The 26,637-nt window shown below is 38.3% G+C and overlaps 1 protein-coding gene across 3 annotated transcripts in view; it reads right to left on the reverse strand.

The window, feature by feature from the left end:
- Positions 1 to 26,637, reverse strand: part of Hltf (helicase like transcription factor) — a 59,014-nt gene that overhangs the window by 15,261 nt on the left and 17,116 nt on the right. For all 3 annotated transcript variants that reach the window (XM_021157690.3, XM_029475292.2, XM_029475291.2), the window contains exons 9-18: positions 26,450 to 26,516; positions 24,246 to 24,339; positions 17,585 to 17,664; positions 17,461 to 17,505; positions 16,573 to 16,653; positions 14,283 to 14,380; positions 10,028 to 10,171; positions 8,842 to 8,980; positions 5,220 to 5,355; positions 3,472 to 3,651 (exon numbers count right to left, since the gene is read on the reverse strand). In XM_021157690.3, the coding sequence (XP_021013349.1) occupies positions 3,472 to 3,651; positions 5,220 to 5,355; positions 8,842 to 8,980; positions 10,028 to 10,171; positions 14,283 to 14,380; positions 16,573 to 16,653; positions 17,461 to 17,505; positions 17,585 to 17,664; positions 24,246 to 24,339; positions 26,450 to 26,516 (1,064 nt within the window). The remainder of the gene's footprint in view (positions 1 to 3,471; positions 3,652 to 5,219; positions 5,356 to 8,841; positions 8,981 to 10,027; positions 10,172 to 14,282; positions 14,381 to 16,572; positions 16,654 to 17,460; positions 17,506 to 17,584; positions 17,665 to 24,245; positions 24,340 to 26,449; positions 26,517 to 26,637) is intronic.

The raw sequence follows: 26,637 nt of genomic DNA on the forward strand, positions 1-26,637 counted from the left end.
TATCTTCACATGACAGGTCTAATGCAGAGCTTTTGATCCCACGTTAGAAACTGTTCTTCCTTTCTGCCCACCTCTGCAAATGGAGGTTTCCTCTGTTCTATCACTTTCTTCACGGTTGAGAACAAACACTAGGCTTTCTTGTGTAGGTAGGCTACCGTACACCAGGATGGGAGCCACCAGTGAGACTGCATCCAGTCAGGAGGCAGTGAGAGGAGAACTGATAGGCAACTTGCTTCCTTCTTTTTATCTCAGTGGGGACCCCAACCATAAAGTAGTGTTGCCATAGTCAGGGTGGGTCCTCTGTCTTCAATTAGCCTAATCTAGAAACCCTTCAGACTTGTCTGCTCAGTAACACTAGATTCTGTCAAGTTGGCAGAACCAATCATCAAAAGTCCACCTCATATCAGCTTAATGCACAAATACTCCAGTTTTAAGCCATGATCTTTCCCCTTATCTCCACAGGCTCATGGCCATCTCATAATGCAAAATGCATTCAATCCAACTTCAGAAATCCCCGTAGTCTCAACAGTTCTAAAATTTCAAACGTACAGAGTCTCTTCTGAAACCCAAGCAATATAATAACCAGGAGCCCCTATAATATGAAAAAGATAGAGTTAATTCAAACATATAATAGCATAGACTAAAGATTCCCATTACCAAGGGAGGAACAGTAGCATAGCAAAGAAAAACTTGACCAAAGACCAAAACCCAGCCGAGCAAACAACAGATCCTGCGGCTCCAAGTCAGTCACACAGACATGATGAAATGTTCTAAGACTCAAAGGACCCAGGCAGCCCTGCCCCTCCAGGTTTTCTTTCCTCTTGTAACTCACAGAGCTTGAGGGGTCTCTATACCATGCTTTCCTCCAGAGACATCCCACTGTCCTGGCATCTCCAACATTTTGGACTCTCCATTCTAACTTGGACCTTCACAACGGTCTCTCTGACATCCTTGTTGAGGATCTAATTCTGCTACATGTTGTTTTGACCTCAGTGGCTTTCTGGTACCTTTGACAAGACTTCTTGAGGCTCTCACTCTTGTGTCTTTCTTTGCTAAAAATCAGTGCCTCTGGGCTGCCGAGATGGCTCAGCGGGTAAGACTCCTCTTCCAAAGGTCATGAGCTCAAATCCCAGCAACCACATGGTGGCTCACAACCACCTGTAGTGAGATCTGATGCCCTCTTCTGGCACATCTGAAGACAACTACAGTGTACTTATTTATAATAATGAATAAATCTTTGGGCCAAAGCAAGCAGGAACTGAGCGAGCAGAGTTAACCCGAATGAGTGGGGCTGACCTGAGCAACCAGAGCGAGCAGAGGTCCTAAAAATTCAATTCCCATCAACCACATGAAGGCTCACAACCATTTGTACAGCTACAGTGTACTCACATACATAAAATAAATAAATAAATCTTTAAAAAAATAAAAATTCGTGGGCTGGGCAGTCGTGGCGCACGCCTTTAATCCCAGCACTTGGGAGGCAGAGAGGCAGGTGGATTTCTGAGTTCAAGGCCAGCCTGGTTTACAGAGTGAGTTTCAGGACAGCCAGGGCTACACAGAGAAACCCTGTCTCAAAAATATATAAATAAATAAATAAAATAAAATAAATAAATATAAATAAATAAATAAATAAATAAAATTAAATAAATAAATAACTTTTAAAAAAATTGATGCCTCTACAACACTACGTGTCAAATTCTGCTGCCATCATAAGAAGTAGCTTAGCCTCATTGCATTGGCTTCTGGGTGCCTTCCAGGATAACAGAGAAACACTTCCCTAGGTGTTCCCATGCAGGGAATACCTGAGTGGCACTCTGAATTCAGAATCTCTGTTTTTGTTTGTTGTTGTTGTTGTTGTTTGTTTGTTTGTTTTTTCTAGACAGGGTTTCTCTGTATAGCCCTGGCTGTCCTGGAACTCACTTTGTAGACCAGGCTGACCTTGAACTCAGAAATCCGCCTGCCTCTGCCTCCCAAGTTCTGGGACTAAAGGTGTGCGCCACCACTGCCTGGCTCAGAATCTCTGTTTTTAAATCAATTTGACTTTAATTAAGACAGAACATTGGATAGGAGGGGTCCTGCCCTTTAGAGTGTCTTTCCAGTTGTTTCAATATACATCAAGAGGTTTCTCTTTACTGGGATTAAATTTCTTTAACAATTAGACATGCTTTTACTCAGCATGTGCCTTGTCTAAAACTTCAAATTTGCTCAGGGCTCTTAATCTCACCACATTACATAATTCTAAATATCTTTCTGACTCTTTTGTTGTTCTTTTTCACCAGTCAGTGAGCCGTGAGGCCAGGGCATCTACAGAGTAAGATGGTGAGAAGTTATGGAAAACAAAGTAAACGTGCAACCATCTTTGAAAAACATCTCTACAGTATGATGGTATTCTAGGTAGTATTACAAACATGGAAGAAATACGTCAGCCTGTCTTACAACAAAATGTAGAAATCTAAGAACAGAAAATGAAGACAATTAAAGACTTAGGAACCAGAAGGTGAATAATTACAGTTCAAGAAAAAACATATCTGCTGTGAATGCCTACAGGGACCAGAATGAGGCAAAGACAAAAGAGGACTGTAAATTGGAGACTCCTCATAGCAATACAAACTTTAATGAGGTTGGCACAAAACAGATTTCATAAGAGAGAAAACAAACAAACAAACAAACAAAAAAACCAGACTTCCAAGTTCCAAATCGTTGTAGTGCTAAGTGAAATTTCTTCTCAAACTATTAAAATCAAGATTACTAAGAACCTAACATACATATATACTGGGATATATGACTAAAATGAGTTTTATATTTTCAATAAAATGAAGCAGGAAATTTAAAAACACTAAGCTTTATGGGGGAGGGAGAAGCAGGAGGAAGGATTCAGGAAGTTCTAATGCTGTTTTCTAGGACAGTGAGGGATACCTCGCTGAAAAGTTGATTTGTAGCGAGAAAAACCAAAGGAGACTGTGGTTCAGGAACATGTCAAAAGAGAAAACGAATATAAAAGCCCAAGTTGGATGCACGCCTCCTGCCCTGTGTGCATCCTCACATGACACTCAGAACGGAAGCAAGCAAGGCCCTCTGACCTCTGAAATCAAAGTTTTAAATAAGCTTTTATTTTTTGCAGGGCCAAGAAATTACTTAGCTAATGAATTGTACTCTTGTTTCATTCATTTCAACTATCTTTTAAAAAAAGAGAGAAAGAAAGAAAGAAAGAAAGAAAGAAAGAAAGAAAGAGAGAGAGAGAGAGAGAGAAGGAAAAAAGAAAAGGAAGGAAGGAGGAAGAAGGAGAAAATATTATATAATTATATATTAATATATATATTAATATAATATATATTAAAATATTATATATTATATATAGGTCACAAAACAGTTTTCAATATATTTCAGACTTTTAGCTAAAATGTTAAAAATCTGCAAGTCAGCTAAAGTAGACAAAGCCATACAATGTAAAGTGGCATTAGGTTTCCATACCTTCCAATGGCAGCTTTGCCTTCATTTTTAACAGACTGATAAATCTTTCTCTCTTCTTCTGACAGAGTAATGTGCTGAATAAATACTTTCCTTTCTGGCAACTCCAAAACAGGTTTCCCTTTAATTTTGCTTGTCTTTGTTCTTCTAAGCGTGATATTTTTTATTAAGGACTGTAAACGCCTAGTCAAAGTAAAACAAGTAACTATATAACTATTTTTAAATATACTGAGCAATAAGGAACAACAAAAAAAACCAAGTTTGTTGATTTATAATCTTACTAAATTGAAACTTTTAAAAAAAATCTTTTATTTAGGTTTTTATAGTCACAAAAATATTCTGTAAATAAAAAACTATTACTAAAAGTAATGAAATTACACCTCAATATAATACCAATTATTCTATATTGTGTACTTACTTTTTCACAGCTTTTCTGGTTGTGTTGTCAACATTGATAGTTTTTTTCTCAAATGCCTTCTTATCAACTTACCAGTCCATACACAATATCTGAGTTCTTACTAAGCAGCTTATTAAGTTTAAGGTACTTTATTTAAAGAGAGGACAGAGATGAGTAAAAGCTTATCTTCTGTACTCTAAAATAACCCTCTTCTCATGAGTTAAAGCAATCCCATGGGGTTGCTGTCACCTTTGGGGCCTTCAGTCCAAGGCAAAGGGGATGAGGGAGAACCCTGTGAGGGGGGGGGATCAGGAAGGAGGCAGCATTTGAGATGTAAATACATAAGTAAGTTTTTAAAAGTCCCATGTAATGTCATATGAAAAGTAAAGGTATAATATGAAAATCAAATAAGTTAATGAATAACTGAAAAGTAAATCATGCAAACTCAGAAGAGGAAAAAATGCCTTTCTTGGTTCCGTAATCTTCCCACTTTTTTCCCTCAATGTCAATTTTTTTAAAAAATGATGCTTATCAGTTATCATTGCCAATAATAATAAAATAAACAATTTTTAACAGACGAAATAGGGCAAAAATATTTCTTAGGAATCATGTGACCAGTTTTGACAACTAAGAATAATGGCTTATATTTTAAATCATTTCCACTTTAACAATGAGAAGCTCATTTTACTGTATCTAGCCATAACAGAAGTAAGTATTTCAGTACATATACCTTATACATCCTCACATGGAAAACATACTCTGGTACTTTTTTTCCATCTCTATTACGTTTCTGTTTCCTTTTCCATGCTGATACTTTTATAATGACTGTATGGCCCACATAGGGTCCCAAATCCTACTTAGACAATCACTGCTCTAAAACTACAGCACCCAAGTGTGTGGCAAAATCAATGTTTTCAATCCTTTGTCACCATTTATCTGTGCCCACCAAAATCAACCACATGAAATGTTCATTAAACCTTTTGAGATCACTGTCCACTGTGTACTATACACCATATCAAATGCCTCTATAAAAGTTATATACGTTATCAAAATATAGTGCATAGTGAATCATCAAAGGATATAGCTTTTCATATCATTGTGGGACCTGTTACTTTAGGGGTAACAGCTACACACAGTGACCATAGAGCTCTGCCTTTCCTTTAATCTTTGCTAAAATACAGAAAAGATGCACAAACAAAAAGCTTGGTTCCCCAAACACAAGTCACTAGGTTTTCAGAGTCAGTGACACGGAAGCTCTTATGCTTTGGAGACTCACGCTAAGTGAAAACAGTAAAGACAGTGGAATTAGGTTCCATTCATCGTCACTAATGGATGACCTCATAAACTTACTTACCTAAGTCCTCCCTCATCTCCTGAAGTGACAGGACGCTGTATGATCCTATACCACCACTCTCTATCAATGAATGGCTTAAGTTTTAAGAAGGACAGAAGAGACCACAAGTCCTTTAAAGAATTCTGGATAGGAGTACCTAAAACAAAACAATATTTAAAACAGGAAACCACTGTAACTCTTAAAAATAGATTTGTTTTGTGGTGCTGGGGAATCAAATCTATGCCACACACATGTAGGCAAGAACTGTACCACTGAGTTATGGTTCTGTAACCTGGTGCAATGAGACACACGACAGCTGAAACTGGACACTGTACTAGGTAAACACTAACTAAGGTCCCCATACACTTAACATGGCAAATGTTTGACACACTGAGCCATCTTCAGTCTTCATTTCTTTTCCAGATAATTTGCTATTGGACAATATTGCAGGAGGCCAGTTTATTTTAGACATATTTAAATACAGTATAATTTTGGGGAAAACATTTCCTAGGTAACGGCCATCCCAATTCCATGTGCACAATAAACCTCAAGGATGACTACACTGAAACTCTTTTGAAAAGTACATGTGACCATAAAAATTGGCCCTATAGCTTTAAAGAGATAGGATCTGGTGTGATCTCTGACAGAGACAGCTCAGCAGGATATAAACTACATGTGACAATAAGGATGGATTCTTACTCACTGAGAAACAAAGCTAAGGAAAAATATTCTGGTTTTGGGTAAGGCCTGTCCCCACCAAGTCACTAACTATGTCCTCTCCCAGCCTTCTGTATGCATGTCCTCCCGAGAAGACAACTCCGCTGATGAACAATTCCACTTTCACCGGGTGTGGTGGCGCACGCCTTTAATCCCAGCACTTGGGAGGCAGAGGCAGGCAAGTTTCTGAGTTCGAGGCCAGCCTGGTACACAGAGTGAGTTCCAGGAAAGCTGGGACTACACAGAGAAACCCTGTCTCAAAAAACAAAACAAAAACAAAAAAACAAACAAAAAAAACCCAATTCTGCTTTCTCCAACACGTATCAATGATCATTCATAGCCCCTACATCTTCCCATTCCTCAGTTTGTAAAGAAAAAAGAGTGTCTGTATAAAGGTCATAATAGATAATAAATAATAATAATAAAAGGCCTCTATGGTTAGGCAAGCAATAAGATGGTTAAAAGAATAGCTAATAGAGGACCAAAGAAATGGGAAAGCCATCATATCAATGATAGCCATTCAAAGATCACCTGAGAGATTTTGCATATCACTTTATGGAAATCATTAATTTGACCATTAGTATATAATAGTATCAGAAAAGTCTGACACAGTAAAGCAACACAAGCCAGGAAACTGTTGACACCAAGATTATACTTCAACAGCAAATAGTCGACAATAGCTCGACTTTGCAAAATTGTGATCACCGTTGGTACATTAAATGGTACAGAATTTTGCATGTTGATTTTGTATCTGGCAACTTTGAATTTGACTCCATTCAAATGCCCAGAGACTGCATAAAGACAGACACAGCAGCAAGCATCAGTAATCTCAGGAATTTAACAAGGTGAAAGATAATTACAGTGAAAACTACTAAGCCATCAATGAAAGAAACTGACAACAGCATAAAAAAAACAAAAGGCATCACTTGTTCATGGATTGGAAGAATCAGTACTGTGGGGAGGTGGAAAGGAGCTGGAAGGGGCTGGAGAAGGTGAAAGCATGACCAGAAATATTGTGAAAAAACAAAACAAAACAACAACCTTTTTCTCCAATGGGGGGAAAAACAAAAAGCACCCCCAGCTTTGTGCTGTAGAATGCTTGGAAATGCTACTTGGCGAATTTAGCAAGTGTGTAAAAAACCAAGCCAAAGAACAACCACCAAAAAAAAAAAAAAAAGAAAAAAAAGAAAAACAAATAAAAACAACAAGAAACCTGCCTGCACTAGCTCAGTGGTACGCCATGCCAAACCCATGCCATCCTGCAAGCAGCAGCATCGCCTGCGCAGGCTGCTCCCGATGCCTGTCTAGGTCATGCACCCATCTGGCCTTGGGGAGAAACTATTCCAAGATATGACCAAGACATCTTATGAAGGTTCTTATATTAGGTAATGGAATATAACTCCTTAATGGCCTGTAAAATGATTTAGTAACAAATAGATACATAGTTCTAAGTCAAATAATTGTTAAGGATTAGATAACCTGAAGTTATATACAATGAAGGAATACAAAAATATGTTTCAATTTATAGGAAAAAGATGGCCATTTGTTTAACTTAAAGAAATAGATACAATTAAAGACTAATATCAAAGAGACAAAATACTGTAAAAATATCCTGTGGTGGTTTATATATGCTTGGCTCAGAGAGTGGCCCTATGTGGAGGTGTGGCCTTGTTGGAGTAGGTGTGTCACTGTGGGCCTGGGCTTTAACACCCTTGTCCTAACTGCCTGGGAGTCTTTTCTAATGTGTCTTCTGGTGAAGATGTAGAACTCTCAGTTCTTCCTGCACCATGCCTGCCTGGACACTGCTATGCTCCTGCCTTGATGATAATGGACTGAACCTCTAAACCTGTAAGCCAGACCTAATTATGTGTTGTCCTTATAAGAGTTTCTTTGGTCACGGTGTCTGTTCACAGCAGTAAAACCAGTGTAAGACATGTTCATACTGTGCAAAATGATCTACAAATCAAAATCAATCCCTATCAAGATGCCAATGGCATTCTTAAAGAACTAGAAAAATTATATTAAAATTCATATGGAATTATGTTGCTGACAAGATGGCTCAAAGCAAGGACCTTGCTGTGAAGCCTGAAGACCAAACTCAGATTACACATAGTAGGAAAAATACAACTAACTGTAAGTTGTCCTCTTACATCCACATATATAGTATGGAGCACACGTGTACACTTACACACACACACACACAAACACGTAATTTCTGAAATTGGCTACTTAGAAATCAAAAGAAGACTGGAGGTCGCTGGAGACTGAAGAGTAGTGGAGGAAGAAAGAGGGATAAGACTGTTCAACTGTTACTAAGATACAGCACGGCAGGAAAGGTAAGCTCTGTTGTTTTTACTGCACAGTAAGGTGACTAAAGAAAAACAATGTACTATCTATATTCTAGAAGCTAGAAGAAAATATTTTGAATGCTTTTGCTACAAAATAAATGAGGAAACAGATACAATTACCCTAGTTTGAGAATGATACAATGAGCTTCCATAGCTCACTGAAGTCCATTAATATGTATAATGTTTAGACACTAATTTAACTAACCAAAAAAATGATATCTGGGAGTTAGTTCAGCAGATAAAGTGCTTGCCACAATGAGGGACTGAAGTTGGATCCACAAAATCCACATAAATTCTGAGTGTGTATGGCAGCCTGCCTGTAACGCCAGTGCTTGGAATGTAGAAGCCAGCTGGATAGCTAACCTAGCAAGACTGTGAACTCCGGGTTCAGCTGAGATCCCACCTCAGTGAAAAGGTAAAGAAGGATCCAAAAAGATGCTGATACTGACATCAAGTTCCTCCGTGAATGCACGCACACTTGGATGTGCACCTGCACACACACTCACACACACATACCCACATACATGTGAACAGACAAATTTAAAATAAGAAAAAATAAAGTTGAATGCTATAATTACCTGTCAATACCCATCTTCTTTCTGCTTCTAACTCAAGTACAGCTTTTGTCTGCTGAGCGTTTGGATTTCGAATGGCATGGCCTTCATCCAGGATCACCCTTAACCACTTGATGCTATGCAATGGACTATCATCTTTAGTCTGCAATAGAGATCTCATATGAATTCACAAAGCACAGTAAAATAACACAGTATATAAGTGTTTGGTACATAATAATAGTTTTGATTGTTATTACCAACTCTTACAAGGTTCCTGGCATTGTTACGTATTCCAAAGATTAAATTAGTGAACACTTACAAGCCTTTAATATTACCTCTATTTTAAAGCTAAAAACACAAAATACTAAATATGATGCACAAAGTGCCACTAAGAAGCACTAGCTGCTTCACCAAGCTAAGAAGTTGAGTAAGTCATACATAATACAGTGAATCATTCTGCATCAGATAGAAACGTGACAGAAAAGCCATCCCTTATAAAGAAAATTTCAATGTAACAACCTTGCTTTCTTTTACAAATAGTAACATTCTTTCTAGAACATTGAGATTTTTAACTATAGTATTTCCAAAATAACTTGAATTCTTAAGGAAAATAACAGGCTCATGAAAGAACTGAGAGCCTAATTAATAACTACTATAAGCAGAAAGTTTATTTTCAAGCTGTAAAACTAATCAAGTCATTAAAAAAACAAAAAGAAAAAAAATTTTTTCCAGAACATCAAGAAGAAGTTTGTGTATAGATGGTGATGAACCCTAGAGAAAATCCAAATTTAAAATTTTAATTGAAAACATTCTAAATGAAAACTGTTTCTGAATTATTATCTCAAGAAGGTACAAAGCTCTTTTTTGCAACATGCTATTTTATAGACTTTCTTAAGTATTTTCAACATCAAAAAGTAAACAGGTGAATTTTAGAGTAATCTAGAAACATGAAAAATAGCAATTAAATTCAACCTTAAACAATCTCTCCGTAGGACTGGAGAATAATTAAGTGGTTAGGAGAGCTTATTGCTCTTGCAGAAGACTGAAATTCTGTTTTCAGTACCCACCCCATATGACTCACTAATACCTGTAATTCCAACTATAGGGACCTCCAAAGGCACTAACACTCACCACACAGACAGACAGACAAGACAGGCAGATAACTGAAAATTAATAAAGATTTTAAAGGTCTAGGTATGTGCATACTTACTCCATAATCATGAGTTAAAATATTGTAAGTAGTCAAAATAATATCCTGTTTTGAAAGCCAGGCTGAATCTCTAATACGATCAGGACCATAATAAACATAAAAATTCAAGTGCACTTCTGATTTTACATGTTGTCCAAACTGGTCCTAAAAGAAAGTAACAAATATTTTAATAGGAAGCAGATGAGTATCAAGTTTACCATGTTAACTTTACTAAAACTAAAGTAGAGTAACTTTAAAGTATCGATTTGTGTCACATCATAAAACTAACAAACATACAAAGCACATTATATATATTTGGTCTATCCTACCAATAAGCGGCCATTTCTTGTTTTTTCTATTGAGTTACCACTCTGAGGCTCAAACTCATCATCCCCATTTATCCCTATACAGTCTCAAACTCGCCATCTTCCTGTCTCTGGCTCTCAAGCACTGGGATTACAAGTATATCTAGCATGTCTTCATTTTTAAGTTAAAAAAAAAAATCAAGTCTCTTAGTAAACAACAGACTTAGATGATTTTGAGCAAGATTCTTAGGTGAGAACTGCAACTGTAAGACCAGACGAGCAGAAGATGGGGCAGAATGGGATAAACAAGTATGAGAGAAAGATGGTAACAAACGGGAAGCCCAGGGCTTGGGACGTTAATTATGGGACATGAGGAAAACAGATAAGACAGTGATGTCCTTATATTTCAGATGGCTGTGTGGAAGAACTGAGTGATAAAAGTATAAAAAAATGTATCTAAAGAGGAAGAAAGAAGTAAGAAAGAGGACATTTGTCCCCTTTGGTCACTATAAACCAGTGGTTCTCAGAGGCCTTCCTAACGCTATGACCTTTTAACGCAGTTCTTCCTGTTAGGAGGACCCCAACCACAAAATTAATTTTGTTGCTACTTCATAACTGACAGTTTGCTACTGTTATGGATTGTAATATCTTTGGAGATAGAGGTTTTCCAGAGGAGTCACAGTCCATAGGTTGAGAACCACTACTACCGGCTATCTAGAATACACCACAGAGTGCAAGCACTGGCACTCAGGTGCAAGGAAGAGGAGTATGTATGCACATTTGTTATAAACAGACAACATATACAGCTAGGAATGAGTCTTTAAAGATACTTGTTTTAACGAGAACATGTACAGTGAGACAACACAGTGGTTGGGGATCCAGCCTGCCAACACTGAACCACTCTATGCAATTACTGGAGGAATGGCAGAGCCGGGATAAAGTTAGGTTATTCCACAGGGCGTTCACTTTACTAATCCTTGGGTCTTTTCATAATTAACTGGTTTTTACTTTTAGGATCACTACGTAACCAAGATGGCCTCAAAACTCTCAAGCTCCTGAGAGTAATTTTATATGAACAAGAAGCAAAGCAAAAGCAATGCAGTGGTAGCCAAAGAGTCCCAAGACGAAGAGAGACGATGAAAAGTCACATGAACACCCACGGAAGACAAGGAGTAGAAAGAGCTCGGGTAGTAAAGAGGTGAGTGCTCATCTGTAACTCACACACATTGTCCACACAGAGTCCCCAAGGATGAAAATAAATATGCAAATACTCCCCAGAGGAGGGGACACCGGGAGAGCATGGACTTTCCATAGCAAATGAGAATAAGCACCAGATTACAGTAGGCTGAAAAGGAAACGCGAATAAAATAGAAAAGACAAAAAATGCAAAGGTAGAGCAAAATCTGAAGTAAAAATAACAGGATTGTTTAGTCTGGTAGAGAAGAAATTCAGTTAAGGAGAAATTTTTAATTAAAAAATCTGAATCAGCCGGGCATGGTGGTGCACGCCTTTAATCCCAGCACTCGGGAGGCAGAGGCAGGTGGATCTCTGAGTTCAAGGCCAGCCTGGTCTACAAAGTGACCTGGTTTACAAAGTGACAGGACAGCCAGGGCTACAGAGAAACCCTGTCTCAAAAAACAAAACAAAACAACAACAACAACAAAAAACAACAACAAAAAAATCTGAATCAAATGGGTGGCAATGAAATGGAACAATGGCTATTTCCTGAAGGATAAGGCATAGAATGAAAGAAAATCAACATTTCTGGATAAAGAACAACAGGTCTCTAGACACTGTGTGTGCCATGTAGTCTATCAACAGAGGACAAAAGAAGTGCTTTGGAATGCACTTAAATCATTTGTCTTAATATCTGAAACTAATTAATGGTGTTTGTGTAACTGGTATTTAAAATCTTATTACTCCTTTAATTTGATTTTTTTTTTCTTATTTGCAAACAAAAAAGGGATGCTGGAGCAATGGCTCAGAAGTTAAGAGCAACTTGCTGTTCTTGCTGTGGACCTGAGTTTGGTTCCTAACATACATACAATAGTTAACATTAGTCTGTAACTCCAGTTCCAGGGGATAAAATGTCCTTTCATGGTCTTTATGAACACCCTCAAGTACATGAACATACACACACACACACACGCACACGCACACACACACATCCATACACACTCAGTAAAAATATAGATTTTTCTAAAAGGTGAGAGATCTTTGTTATTTTTAACTTTCTAATCTTCTCCTGGGAATGGTAGGTGATTAACAAGGAAGGCAGAAACTGCATGTTGTTGGGAGAATGAAGTACTGTTTACCAAGATCCTCTGCAACAACGGTTCTGAACTAATGGATCTTGACCTCTTTGGGGACTGAAGGACCCTTTCAGAGGGGTTGCCCAAGACCATTGAGAAGCGCAGATATTTACATTACGATTCATAAGAGTAGCAAAATTACAGCTATAATGTAGGAAGAAAAATAACTTTATGGCTGGGGTCACTACAACATAAGGTACTGTTGTGGTCACAGCATTAGGAAGCTGAGAACGAGTGCTCTGTGTGCTCAAATGCCCACCATGCCTTTACATTTTTGCATAATTTTATTGGCCAAGGCTTCCTTTTCTAAGTTTATATTACTCAAAGTTTTTAAATATAAAACTACAGTAAAATACTGATTATCCATTTTTATATTTATCTAAACATATTTATTCGTCATATATTTATTTATTTACTTTTCTTTCTTAATTTATTTTTTATTTATGGTGCTAGCCACACTGGGCAAGCAGTCTACTAAAGATCTATACCCCTTGATAGAGGGGGAAAAAAAATAACATGAAGAAGAAATGCATTAAGTCAATGCCTAAAAACAGTCAAAAAAAAATCAAGAAAAAAAAAGACGAATATAGAGTCAACAAGAGGACAGTGGGTATAACAAGTTCCTAGGTGTCTCTCCCAATGCAGTTCTGACAGCTGAAAACAGAAGCCAATTCCAGGAGTAGGAGCTTAAGGAAGAAATTATCAGCGAAGGGATACACCGGGGAAGGAATACATAAGAGCAACAACTTCAGTGCGAAACATAATTAAATGACGTGTTTAAAATGAGCACCTGAATATTTTTCATGAAGAAACCCAGTGGGATCAGACTGAATAACTAAGAGAAAGGGGAAAATCGAAAAAGGAAGTGGGAAAAATGGAATAAGACATAAAAATTAAGGCAACAGTTTTACAAAGAGCAGGACTTCCTCTTCCTGAGAGAGGGCAGATCAGGAGGGGACAGCTATCCTTGAAGGCAGCAAGAATGAAAGGTCACATCCAGTGGTCTTTATGTTTAAATGCTTCCAAAATAATATTTCATTATAAAACAAAGCTTGAGGTTCAAATTAGAAGGGACATAGAAGCAGGCTGTTCCTTACACAGAACATACAAGAATGCAATGTTCTTCAAAAAGGAAGGGGGAAGACACGCTTTTCTGGCTGGTTACCTTACAACAAGAACTACAGGGTCAAAGGTTGGTGACCACATTCAAACTCTCTCTTGGCTGGATGGCCCTAATCAAGTAAGTTAACCTCTCTGTTTCAATTTGGTCATTTAGAAACTGAGAATGGTGACAATTAAGTGAGAAAAATCTATGAGAAGAAATGAAGGACAAACCAAGCAAGCACATGTGATGTTACAAACTGTTATAGAAGTTGCTATCAGTGGAATTCTCATAATTCCCAAACTCAGTAGAATAGGAGTGTTAAATTAGAAATATGGTCCTCTTGGGGGGAACAAAAATGGCAGAAGCAGAAGTACAAATTAAACCCTATGTCAGCAATTAAGTTAATCAGATAAGCCTTCAATAAAGGTGCTTACTTCAACAAATATAATTCGCTTAACATATATGAAAATGGATGCCACATATATGTGTAACAACATGTTCTTACAGACAAACATGTTAACAACCCACTTTAAGCTGAAAGGCTTTAGACTTACAATCCAGTTGCTGAGCACAGAGAGTGGACAGATGATCAGTGTTGTTCTTGTCCTCTCTCCACTGTCACATGTCTCTGAGCACTCCATCATAGACGTGCCTAAAAGAACAAGACATTGACAGACTTGTTCGTAGACCGGCTTTTTTAAAATCTTGAAATATACATCTCAATAAGGTCTCAGCAATCATCATCTATACAGAAAGAAATCCAGAAGAATTTTTAAAAAAAACAGAAAATGGGCTGAAGGTGGGGATGGGAATGCTGGTATTTGCCTTTAATCCCAGCACACAGAAAGCAGAGGCAGGCAGATTTTTGTGAGTTCAAGGCTATCCTGGTCTACAGACCTGAGTTCCAAGATAGCCAGGGCTACTTGACTCAACTGTAAACTCTCATACTTCCCAAGCTGGGTGTTTGCCTTACCTTCCTGCCCTACTTGCAGGTTTCTCTGTCAGTCCAGTTGCTGAGCACAGAGGCTAAGAGCACACATGGCTAAGAGCAGTAAGAAGTAACCATAACATAGCCTAAGTGCTTTCCTGTGTTGAAATTCCTGTGCTAAACAACTAGTCAACCAACGCTTTTTAATTCAGGACCACTCAAATGATCAAGACATACACAGAATTCAGCAGATTCTTTGCCAGATTAAAACATAATAGGCCACTAGCCCAAGAAAGTTTCCTGAAACCTGATAAGCTAAGTCCCTACTATCCACATTTCTCTCAGCATTCTGATCTTCCAAATTCTCACCAGAACAGCCCAATAGTCTCTTGTCTACAGGGCATCTACAGCCTACAGCTCCAAAATCTTTCACATTCTTCCTGCAAACCAATGCTAACTGCTTACAAACCACTGTTAGGCTTATCACAGCAACAGTGCCATTGCTCAATACCAATTTCCTGTTAGTCTTTGTGTCAAAATACCTGACAAGAGCAAGTTTAAAAAGTAAAGGCAAGGATTGACGTTGGCTCACAAACTGAGAACATAGCTGTAGTGGATGGAAAAATCACAGCACCAAGAGCATGAAGCAGCTGGCCACACACCATCCACATCATGAAGTACACAGAAATTCATGCTGGTGCTCAGATAACTTCTTCAAGTGCTGACCGTCCATGGAATACTCAAGGTGGATTTTACCTCTCCAATTAAATATATTTAGATTCATTTTTAAATTATCTGTGTGCATATGATATGTATATGTGTCTGTGTGAGTGCCTACAGAGGTTAGAAGTAGTTGAATTCCCTAGAGATGGGATTACAAGCATGTTAGCTATCCAAGTTAGCTGTGGGGAAATGAATCTGGAGCCTCTATAAGAGTAGTGTGTGCTCTTAGCCCCTAAGCCACCCAGTTCCAAAATATATCATTTTTAAACAGGCCATATTCAATTCTACTTTTATGCACATTATACTGCTTTATTGTCTTTGTATCATCTAACATCTAAAGTCTCTTAATTATTCATTGCATCCCTTGTGACTACTCAATAAACCATGGAAATAAGATCTTGTGCTATAAATGGAGACCATAGCACAGAAATACAATTCTCTCAGACATCCATCCTTAATTCAATCTCTTTCCATCATACTCATAGGTAACTATGACATTTTTTAAGAAAAGTAAATCTTAATCCCAGTAAAAACTATATCTTTATTTAAATTTATCCAAGTCAAGCTTTGAACCAATCATAAATGACTTTGTTGATTTACAAGAATAAATAGCTCTTGGATTCGAGAGAGCACTCCATCACACCTTGATCCTTTCTAAAACAAATACAGTGAGAAAGGCATGGAGAAAGCTACACCAGCTTTCTTCCTTTTCATTATTTTCTAAATTTTTCATAGTATATGTCTTAGTCAGGGTTTCTATTCCTGCACAAGAAGCAAGTTGGGGAGGAAAGGGTTTATTCGGCTTACACTTCCATATTACTGTTCATCACCAAAGGAAGTCTGGACTGGAAATCAAGCAGGTCAGAAAGCAGGAGCTGATGCAGAGGCCATGGAGGGATGTTCCTTACTGGCTTGTTTCCCCTGGCTTGCTCAGCCTGCTCTCTTATAGAACCAAGACTACCAGCCCAGAGATGGTCCCACCCACAAGGGCCTTTCCCCCTTGATCACTAATTGAGAAAATGCCTTACAGTTGGATCTCATGGAGGCATTTCCTCAACTGAAGCTCCTTTCTCTGTGATAACTCCAGCTGTGTCAAGTTGACACAAAACTAGCCAGTACAGTATATTTGATATTGTTATTTAAATTCTTTTCATTACAAATAGGAGGGGGAGTAGAAAACTAGACTTACTGACCTTTTTTCAACATTTTCCTTTGTGTTGCAGAGGCAAAAACAGTAAGTGCAAATTTTGAATCTTCTTTAACCTTAGATGATCCTGATAAGAAAAATCACTAATAAATCATTAAAATTCTTCACTGTGCCTCCTTAGGAACTTTCTATATTCTGTAACTTGAGAGCTTATAATATTTAATAAAAATAGTGTTTGGTAAACAACATTGGCACTTATGATATAAGTATACCTCTATAGCTCAGAGAAATGATGCACTCATGAACCAACTATGACTCCACTTAAACGAAGTGAAAGCAGAAGACGACAAACGCATAGTGCGTCTCCCCCAGTGTGACGCTGTTCGTATCATATGTAAGTGAGGAGCTCCTGTCTAAACATAATCCGCGTTCTCCGCTAACTAGAAAGACGGTAGGATTTGAAATAAGGATAGAAAGCATGTTTCAAAGATGAAGGAAATCAACAGTATTCATTCTTTAATACGTGCATAACGTGAATGCGGCCAAGAAGATACTCCAAACCTGTTCATTACTGTGTGTGTGTTGGTGGGTGGGGGTGGGGTGGGCTGGAGGGGGTGTACATGTATGTAAAAATACAAAGTTTGATTCAAGTTATTCTATAAGTAACAGAAAAATGACTTTTGCTTAATGTTTATTTAAATTTTCTATCTTAGATTTCTTAATTGAAATTATTCATTGAGTTTGCATCATTTAATTCATCTAAAACATATGGTAAGTTCATGAGAAGCTCAAATGCAGGAAAGAGTTCAAAAGTAGCTGCATTTTATAGCTATTGCTAACGTCAACTGATTAAGATGTCAATTGATGAGGTTTTATTTTAATAATCTTTACATGCAGATTATAAAAGTCCTGAGAAGGGGTAATATATACTTACCTTTTACTCTACTTTTAGTATTTAACTGTGCATTTTTCAGCTTGCCTAAAATAAAACAAAAATATAAAATGGGCACATCAGAATATTAGAATACATGACAGAGTATCAAATCAAATCATATTACCTTTCATTTTCTGGGGCAGTTCGCTTGTCTCGATTTCCTCTGAATCACTACTTTCAATGTACTGTACAGAAACTTTTCTTCTGAAATTGAAAATTTCAAAATAAAATATAATAAATCAAGATGCTTATTAAATGCAATACAGAAGTTGTTTAAGTACAATTTGCTTTTTAAAAAAAATTTCAAAAAGTCTTTTTCTGCCAAGCAAATGACAAATCTGCTAAAAGCTTTTGGTTTTATGAGCAGACTGCTACACTTATAATCTAGTACCACCATGCCTACGTTTGAGAAGATATGCCTAGAGTTCAGTGCTCATTAGTTCATCTAAAACACTGATGTAACATTAAAACCAACAAGACCTAGCAATATGGAAGATGGCAGGTGACAAGTCCATGCAGACTGTTAAGTTCACAGGACATAAAGCAGGGACTGTGAGAGCCTCTGTCGTGTGAGGGGAGTGATGACAGGCAAGCACTAGCTTCCGCAGAGAAGAAAGGAACACTGAATAGTCAGCCCAGGAATGTCCACAACTGATTCTAAAAATACTCAAGTTCCAACTAGGGCATACTCTACTGCTAAAAGAGGACTGAGAAAAACTAGAGACTATGAGAAGCTCAGTTTAGGACAAAGAAGGGTTTCAGGTAGCCCTACTCTCAGTTCAAGGTTATTAATTTATAAGGCAGAAAAGGAAGGGAAGGCAGGCAGGCACCTGTAAAGCCAATGTGTAGAGCATTTGTGCAAATCCTCAGACAGAGTCAGGGGCCAAGTCCAAAGACAAAACAAAAAAATAAGGCAAACACTGAAAGTACAGGCAATACCAGACATATCATTGAGAAGTTTACAGTTCGAGACAGGGATGTGAAGGCCCATATTCCACATTCATATTTCTCAGTATTTGGCTGTAGCACATACAAGTCATTTAAAAAGACCTATGCTGAGCTAGCAGCTTGGGCAGATCTACAGGTAAACTTCTTCTCTGCATCACCCAGAGCAGGTTTTCAGGGAACTATTATCAGTCCTAGAACGCAGAACACTTCTAACGGGGGTGGCTGTTGGGGAAACTTTGATCAGTAGCACACAGTATTCTAAGTGGTAGACATAGGGTCTGGATCATGGACTAGAGTAAGTCTTACTAGTTCCCAAGTAGTAGGATGTATAGTATCAAGAACTTTAAACAATGCCCACAAAGCAGCCTCCAGATGCAAGGAAAACAACACAAGGATCAGCCAACACAGGAAACAGAATCACAAAGCCACTTCTATCACCAGAAAACCCCAGCCCAAATAGAGAAGTGAGCATGGGCCAGTGTAGAGATCCGATAATTACTTACACACACGAAAGTGTTAGCTCAGACATACTCCGTCCGTCGTGCACTCAGGGATGTGAGCACATAGAGAAAATACCTGTATATACTAAAGTGACGTCATGGCATGCAGCACGTGACTGCAAAGAGTCAGCAAGGGAACATACACAAATGGCTTTAGAGGAATAAGCAGATTCACTGGGCCTGCCCCGGCCATGTCAACACGCAGTTATAACTCGTGGGGTCCAATTCCTCCATGCTGAATTAGTGGGAGAGGGAGTTTGATTGTGTACCTACTTATACACCTACCAAGTTCCAACCAGTGCTTCAAACCCAGAGGCACAAAGATGGCCCTGCTTAAACTCAATGGATTACAAAATAAAACAAAAAATCATGAATGTAGGAAAAAGATTCTTGGGCAAGTGGGATGTTAGCAGGAATGGGAGAGAGAGTAAGGCAAAAAAAAAAAAAAAGCAATGAGAATGTAATTTTCATACATATATGTACATATATATATGTATGTATTATGAAATTGTCACTGACCAATTTTAATTGTTAAAAACTAATAAGGTGAATAGTAGTTAAGAATGAGAGCATTGATTTCTGGCCTCTATTCTCATTCTCTCTCTCTCTCTCTCTCTCTCTCTCTCTCTTTCTCTCTCACACACACACCACACACACACACACACACACACACCGCATGCATGCACACAAATCTGTAACATACACAAGTAGATACATAGAAAGGTGAACAAATATACACACACAAGAAAGAAAGAGGAAGGAGAAAGAGAAGTAGTGTCCAGAGCAGCACAGCAGGAGCAGCCACGATGAAGAGAAAGGCTCCAAGGGGCCCAGTCGTCCCAAGGCTGGTGAAACGCCCTGTCAGCCTGACAGCTGGGATTGCTTGAACTATGTGTTTCTTCAGCTCTTTCTGTTTTCATTCCTGCTTTAACTGAAGCTACCCCATCTCTAATTCCTTCATTGTTCACTCTTCTATGTTAATCACCAGTCTCACTTAGAAGATTACTTTTCATTCCAACTCTAAGTGACTAATATCTTAGTATACAATGCATCCTATTCTGCAAAATTATTGGAGTTAAAAGGGGTTATTTTTTTATTGCTATTACTGTATTTTCACTGTAAGCCTATCCATCAGTTGAGTGCATCTATAGTTCAAATTCTAGCCTAAGAGTAATGCTGGAGACAGTAGCTGCTTCCTCAGCAAAAGCTTGGTGGGAAGGAATGGCACAAACAAACAAACAACAAAAGACCACAGCTTAATCCAACTGTCCTACTTCACCACTGCAAATACTTCAACTGAAGCAGTATGATCAAGCCAATGACCTTGCATAAATCCTATGCCGAAATGCAAACAATCAAAGAAAAATATCTTCAAAACTATCAACTCCACAGCAATAGGTCCCAATGAAAGGGAGTTAGAATGAACTCTAAGACAAAACATGCAAAAGAATAACTATCAAAAACATTCAGTGAAGTGGGGGGACCCTCTAGAAAGTATCAGAGACCTGGGAGGTGAGAGACTCTCAGGACTCAATGGGAGGGTCCTTAGATGAAATGCCCAACAGTGGGGAGAGGGAACTCAAAGAGTCCACCTCCAGTATATAGACAGTACCTCAAGTGGAATGATGGGGTTGCCATCCCACAGTCAAAATTTCTGACCCAGAAGTGTTGCTGTCTAAAAGAACTACTGGGACAAAAATGGAGAAGAGACTGAGGGAAAGGCAGTCCAATGACGGGCCAACTAGGGATCCATCTCATGGAGACGCACTATTACTGATGCTATGGTGTACCTACAGACCCAACCAATAGATACTTACACCCAACCATTGGTCTGAAGTCAGGGTTGATTAGGGGAAGGATGGAAGAAGCTGAAGAGGAGGGCAACCCCATAGGAAGACCAGCAATCACAATTAACCAGGACACCTGGGAGCTCCCAGACACTGAGCCACTAGCCACTAACCAGGAAGCATACCATGGCCTGGTCTAAGCTCCCCCAACCCCCTACCCCACTAACACCCCCCCTCCCCGTTCTGACACATACATAGCAGAGGTCTGGGAGAAGTGCCTAATCCTTGAGAGACTTGAGGCCCCAGGGAGAGAAGAGGCCTGGCAGGGAAGGATACAGGGGGATGGAAGAATGGGATGAGGAACTGTGGGAGGGGGGAAAAGAAGAGGGGGCAATGGCTGGACTGTAAATAAAATAATAAATAAAAAACAAAACAAAACAAAAAACAAAATCAGTGAAACAAAAACATTCAATGAAATTAAAAGACAATGTGAAAAAGCTTCCAAATAAGTGCAAAGAGAATATAAACAGTAGACTGAAATCAAGTCACTACAGAGCACGGAAGAACGATTCAATGCATAGAGATACTGAAAAAAGTCAACCCAAGTAAAAACGTCACTAAATCCAATCAAAAGCTTGCTGGAAAGCCTCTCCTACAGATCTTGTGAAGACAGAGTACGAGGGCTTTAGAACAAAATAGACAAATCAGAACAGTCAGAAAATGAATGGAAAAAAATAGTAAGAATGAAATAGAACACACAACGTCTATGATACACCATGAAAAGACCATATCTACACATTATGAAAAAAGACAAAAGAAATTCATTTTGAAGGTAGAGAAAGTAAAACAAAATCCTAACAGAAATGCCAATTCCATACAGAAAACAGCCTTCCAAAAAGAGAAGACATTTAGAATAGCACACAAGAGAAAGGAACACCTCCATGGCATGCTGCAGTTAAATTACTGAGCACAGAGAGCTGGGAATAATATAAGCTGCAAGAGAGAACTACGAGTCACAGATAAAAGCAGATCCGTCAGAATGACAGACTTATGAGCAAATCCTCTAAAAGCCAAGAAGGCAGGAAACAGGGTACTTTCAAGTTCTGAGAGCCAATAACTTCGAGCTCAGATTAGTATATCCAGGAAAGCGATTCTTCCTAATTGAAGACCTTCTCATGATGAACATAAAGCAAGGCAATTAATGACTACTAAACCAACCTACCGAAGATAATGTGAAAGGCTCTTACACACGCAAAAGATTAGGCCATGTAAGGTTGTAGGAAAACAAAAACTACACCAGAAGACTGAGGGACAAACAGGAAAGTGCTACAGACCACAAAAACAGTTACGATGACCAGGTCAAGCCAGACTAAATAAATGTTCTCTTACTTTGTGGACCTTAAGATTGCACAAAGATACATATAGCCATATATACTCAAAAATTCTCCACACATATAATGTCACAGCAAAGGGATACTGAAAGAAAAGAGATTAGAGTAAGGTGGTGGGGGGAGCAGAGAGGAAGGAGAGGAAGATGGACAGGGTATGCAGGATGAAGATGGTCTAAGTATCCAGTACTGAAAAACACTGTCTTTATAAAGCCTACCAATGATTTCAATAAAAGAAATTAGAGAAAAAACTTAACAGAACCTTTGAAAATTGGGTAATAGGAGAAAAAAAAAGAATCTTGTCCAAAAAGGGAGAATATGATTATTTTATAAATTCTAGGTAGTAAGTGTTTAAGAACAATGGACTTTGGAATTAGACTACTAAGATTCAAATCGTCATTCTACTAGGAACTTGATATAACTTTAGGCAAATCACCAAACTATGTCTGTTTCCTCACTTGGAAAATAGGAATAAAAATATAACCCACTGTATAGCACAAATGTGACAGTATTCAAAAATCCTAAAACTATTACTATTTGAAGAGTAAGCATAGCTGTATTGGCTATAATACATGCAACTGGCTGCTGTGTCTAAATTTTCCTTGTTACATAACCCATTTCCTTTTATCTGATCTATTCTATCTAATAGTGCTATATTGCATAGGTGTATAATTAGTTCAGTTTTAAGATTCAGCATTTACACAAGAAGGACACTGGGGCTAGTAATGGCATACACTTTTAATTCCAACAATTGGGAAGCAGGGGCAGGCAGCAGATCTCTGAGTTCAAGGCCAGCCTGGTCTACATAGTGAGTTCCAGAACAGCTAGGGCTACTTAGAAAAACCCTGTCTCAATAAAACAAAACAAAACCAAAATTAAACAAACAAAAAAGACAAAGGAAACTGGGCTAGAGATGGTTCAGGGATTAGCAGCATGGGTTCCTTTTCTAGAGGACCTGAGTTCAATTCCCCATACCCACATAGCAGCTCACAATGATCTATAACTTCAGTTCCAAAACACCTGATGCCCTCTTCTGCCTTCCTGAGCACCAGGCACACATGTGGCACACAGAAGACACACACACAAGCAAACATATATATAAAACAATAAAATGAAAAGGGCTGGAGCACTGACTGCTCTTCCAAAGGTCCTGAGTTCAATTCCCAGCAACCACATGGTGGCTCACAACCATCTGTAATGAGATACGATGGTGTGTCTGAAGATAGCTACAGTGTACTCATATAAATAAAATAAATAAATCTTTTAAAAAAATAAAATAATTTTAAATAAGAAAAAAACAATAAGTCATGATTCTGAGTTCAGTTCAAGTGGAAAGAAATGACAGAATCATCAATTAAACCGTATTTTCTGTTTGCTGCTGAGGAATTGGTAATGGATATTTAGACACAAGATCACATCCATGTGCACTGATGGGAGACTACACTATTTAACAAAACCTGGGGTCTACACTTAGTTAAGAAGGTAAATGAGGGCTGGAGAGATGGCTCAGTGGGTAAGAGCACCCGACTGCTCTTCCAAAGTTCTTGAGTTCAAGTCCCAGCAACCACATGGTGGCTCACAACCATCCATAATGAGATCTGACTCCCTCTTCTGGAGTGTCTGAGGACAGCTACAGTGTACTTACATATAAAATAAATAAATAAATCTTTAAAAAAAGGAAAAAAATAGGTAAAAAATAAGGAGAAAGTAGCAGTGGTTATTAAAAATTAGTAAGTTGTGTATTTTATAGATTATTACTACTTTCACTTTTTTTTTTAAAGATTTATTTCATTTATATGAGTACACTGTAGCTATGTTCAGACACACCAGAAGAGGGCATCAGATTCCATTACAAATGGCTTTGAGCCACCATGTGGTTGCTGGGAATTGAACTTACAACCTCTGGAAGATCAGTCAGCGCTCTTAACTGCTGACCCATCTCTCCAGCCCTACTTTCAATTTTAAAATGAAAAATAGGGGAAGACTGGCAGCATGATTTAGGAACAAATTCCTTTTTTATAGAGCAATATTACCTATCATCTTTAAAAACGAGAACTGTCATTGTGATTTAGCAATCTGCAGCTAGAAATGTATTTACAGTAACTGAAAGCAGAGGAAGAGTGTGAGCGAGCATGTCATGTAGTTAAACTGCAGCACTTTACCTCTTAGGGCCGACACTGGACAGTTGTGACAGAGGACAGCTACTCTTCTCGGGAGTACCTGAAATACTGCGTTCCTCACCACACGTGGATGACTCTATTTCAAAGAAGCACAGAGCATAGCAACATGTGAGTGAAAGGTTAGATTTTCCCTAACCAGCCGTGAGCTTACTAACTTCACTCCTCCCAAGCCCCAGAGACTTGTTCCCACAGTTCTCCTAACCTAGTGGTTTTCCATTGGAAAGTACTTTCAGTTTTTTATGACCCAACAAAAACATCTTTTTCTAATATGCATTGGCCAACCTAAAGGCTGAATTTACTTCTGATCAGACACAGACACACACAGAGGGAGGGAGGGAAGGAGGGAGGGAGGGAGGGAGGGAGAGAGAGAGAGAGAGAGAGAGAGAAACACACTAATAGGTAGTTGATAAATCTGTATTTCCCAATATTAACAGTCAATTTCCTTACCACTGCTTAGTCCTCCCACATTCTACAATACAGTACTATTGGCCTAAAATCAAACTAATTTTAATTTGCAGAGAACTTGGTTAAACTTTCAATCACAATTGGATGCATTATCAACAATAGCCAACTTTCCTACCTCTCCCCCTCCACCCACTTGTTTATGTAGTCCTTCTACCTTAAGAATGTTAACTAACGTAGTTTTTCTTGAGTTCTCATTTTCTCCCATAAGCTTACCAACGATTCTTACCCCTATATCCAAATGTCTTCCTACCATTAGAGAAAGCAAACAGTTGCACTCAGTTCTACCCTCTGAGAATGTCTTCTGCCCTTCTCTGCTACCCAGGCTGATACAGGGCAGTTACTACCAGCTCTTTCCACACTCAGCTCTTGAAGCACAGCCTTTCTGTGCTTCAACCTGGATCAGAAATGCAAGTATAAACCTCATGACTCCTAAAATCACAGGTCTCTTCCCTTCATTGACTTCAGAATTGGTTCTAATTTATCTTTCTAGCTTTCCTTCCTTTTAACGAAGCACACTGCATTATAATTAAAATAGAGTTCTAAAGCAGAACATTAATTTTTCTTTAAACTGTTCTTTACAGAATTTTTTTCTCCCAACAAGAAACATTTTCCCCCAAAATTTCTGATATGCTAATAACCAACCCAACTATTTTGACGAAACCTTTCCTGATTTCCAATCTCCAGGAAGTGTTTTTTGTTTTTGTTTTTTTGTTTTTTTTTTAATTTTTATCATTTATTTTCTAACTTTCATAATTATGATGATGTAGAATAAGTTAATCTCTTAGAGATATAAAATATAGTGGGTAATGATGATTCTTATATTTGTGAGGTCCAAAAGTTCAAAAGGCATAATTCATATTTGTAAGCATATAAATTAATACAAATAAAAGTGTTATTATAGAAATAGAGATGGATCATTTAATAAGTTTGTGTAGGAGTAATTATACCTTTTTTTTTTAATATTTTTTTTATTATGTATTTTCCTTAATTACATTTCCAATGCTATCCCAAAAGTCGCCCATACCCTCCCCACTACTTCCCTACCCACCCATTCCCATTTTTTGGCCCTGGCGTTCCCCTGTACTGGGGCATATAAAGTTGGCAAGTCCAATGGGCCTCTCTTTGCAGTGATGGCCGACTAGGCCATCTTTTGATACATATGCAGCTAGAGTCAAGAGCTCCGGGGTACTGGTTAGTTCATAATGTTGTTGCACCTACAGGGTTGCAGTTCCCTTTAGCTCCTTGGATAGTTTCTCTAGCTCCTCCATTTGGGGGCCCTGTGATCCATCCAATAGCTGACTGTGAGCATCCACTTCTGTGTTTGCTAGGCCCCGGCCTAGTCTCACAAGAGACAGCTATATCAGGGTACTTTCAGCAAACGCTTGCTAGTGTATGCAATGGTGTCATCGTTTGGAGGCTAATTATGGGATGGATCCCTGGATATGGCAGTCTCTAGATGGTCCATCCTTTTGTCTCAGCTCCAAACTTTGTCTCTGTAACTCCTTCCATGGGTGATTGTTTCCAATTCTAAGAAGGGGCAAAGTGTCCACACTTTGGTCTTTGTTCTTCTTCAGTTTCATGTGTTTTACAAATTGTCTCTTATATCTCGGATATACTAAGTTTCTGGGCTAATTTCTGCATATCACCAAACCTAAGACAGAATTATGAAGTAAGAAAATCATCCATAAAGTGGTCAGACCATGTTCATAATTAAAACTCACCTGAGTGTCCATCTTCCTTCTTGTCCGTATTACTTCCTCTGAGCTTAATGGTCTCATCCTTGTATTCCTATGTAAAAGACATTTTCTACAGTGATGTATCAGTTTTAAATGGAGTTAGGATCTTGTTTTATATTGCTTTACTTTACATAATAAAAACTACTTAAAAATGCTACCAGATTTTAAAGTAA

Source organism: Mus caroli, unplaced genomic scaffold (genome assembly GCF_978045245.1).
Source record: "Mus caroli unplaced genomic scaffold, Mus_caroli_1 scaffold_3, whole genome shotgun sequence".
In the NCBI taxonomy this organism is placed as follows: domain Eukaryota; kingdom Metazoa; phylum Chordata; class Mammalia; order Rodentia; family Muridae; genus Mus; species Mus caroli.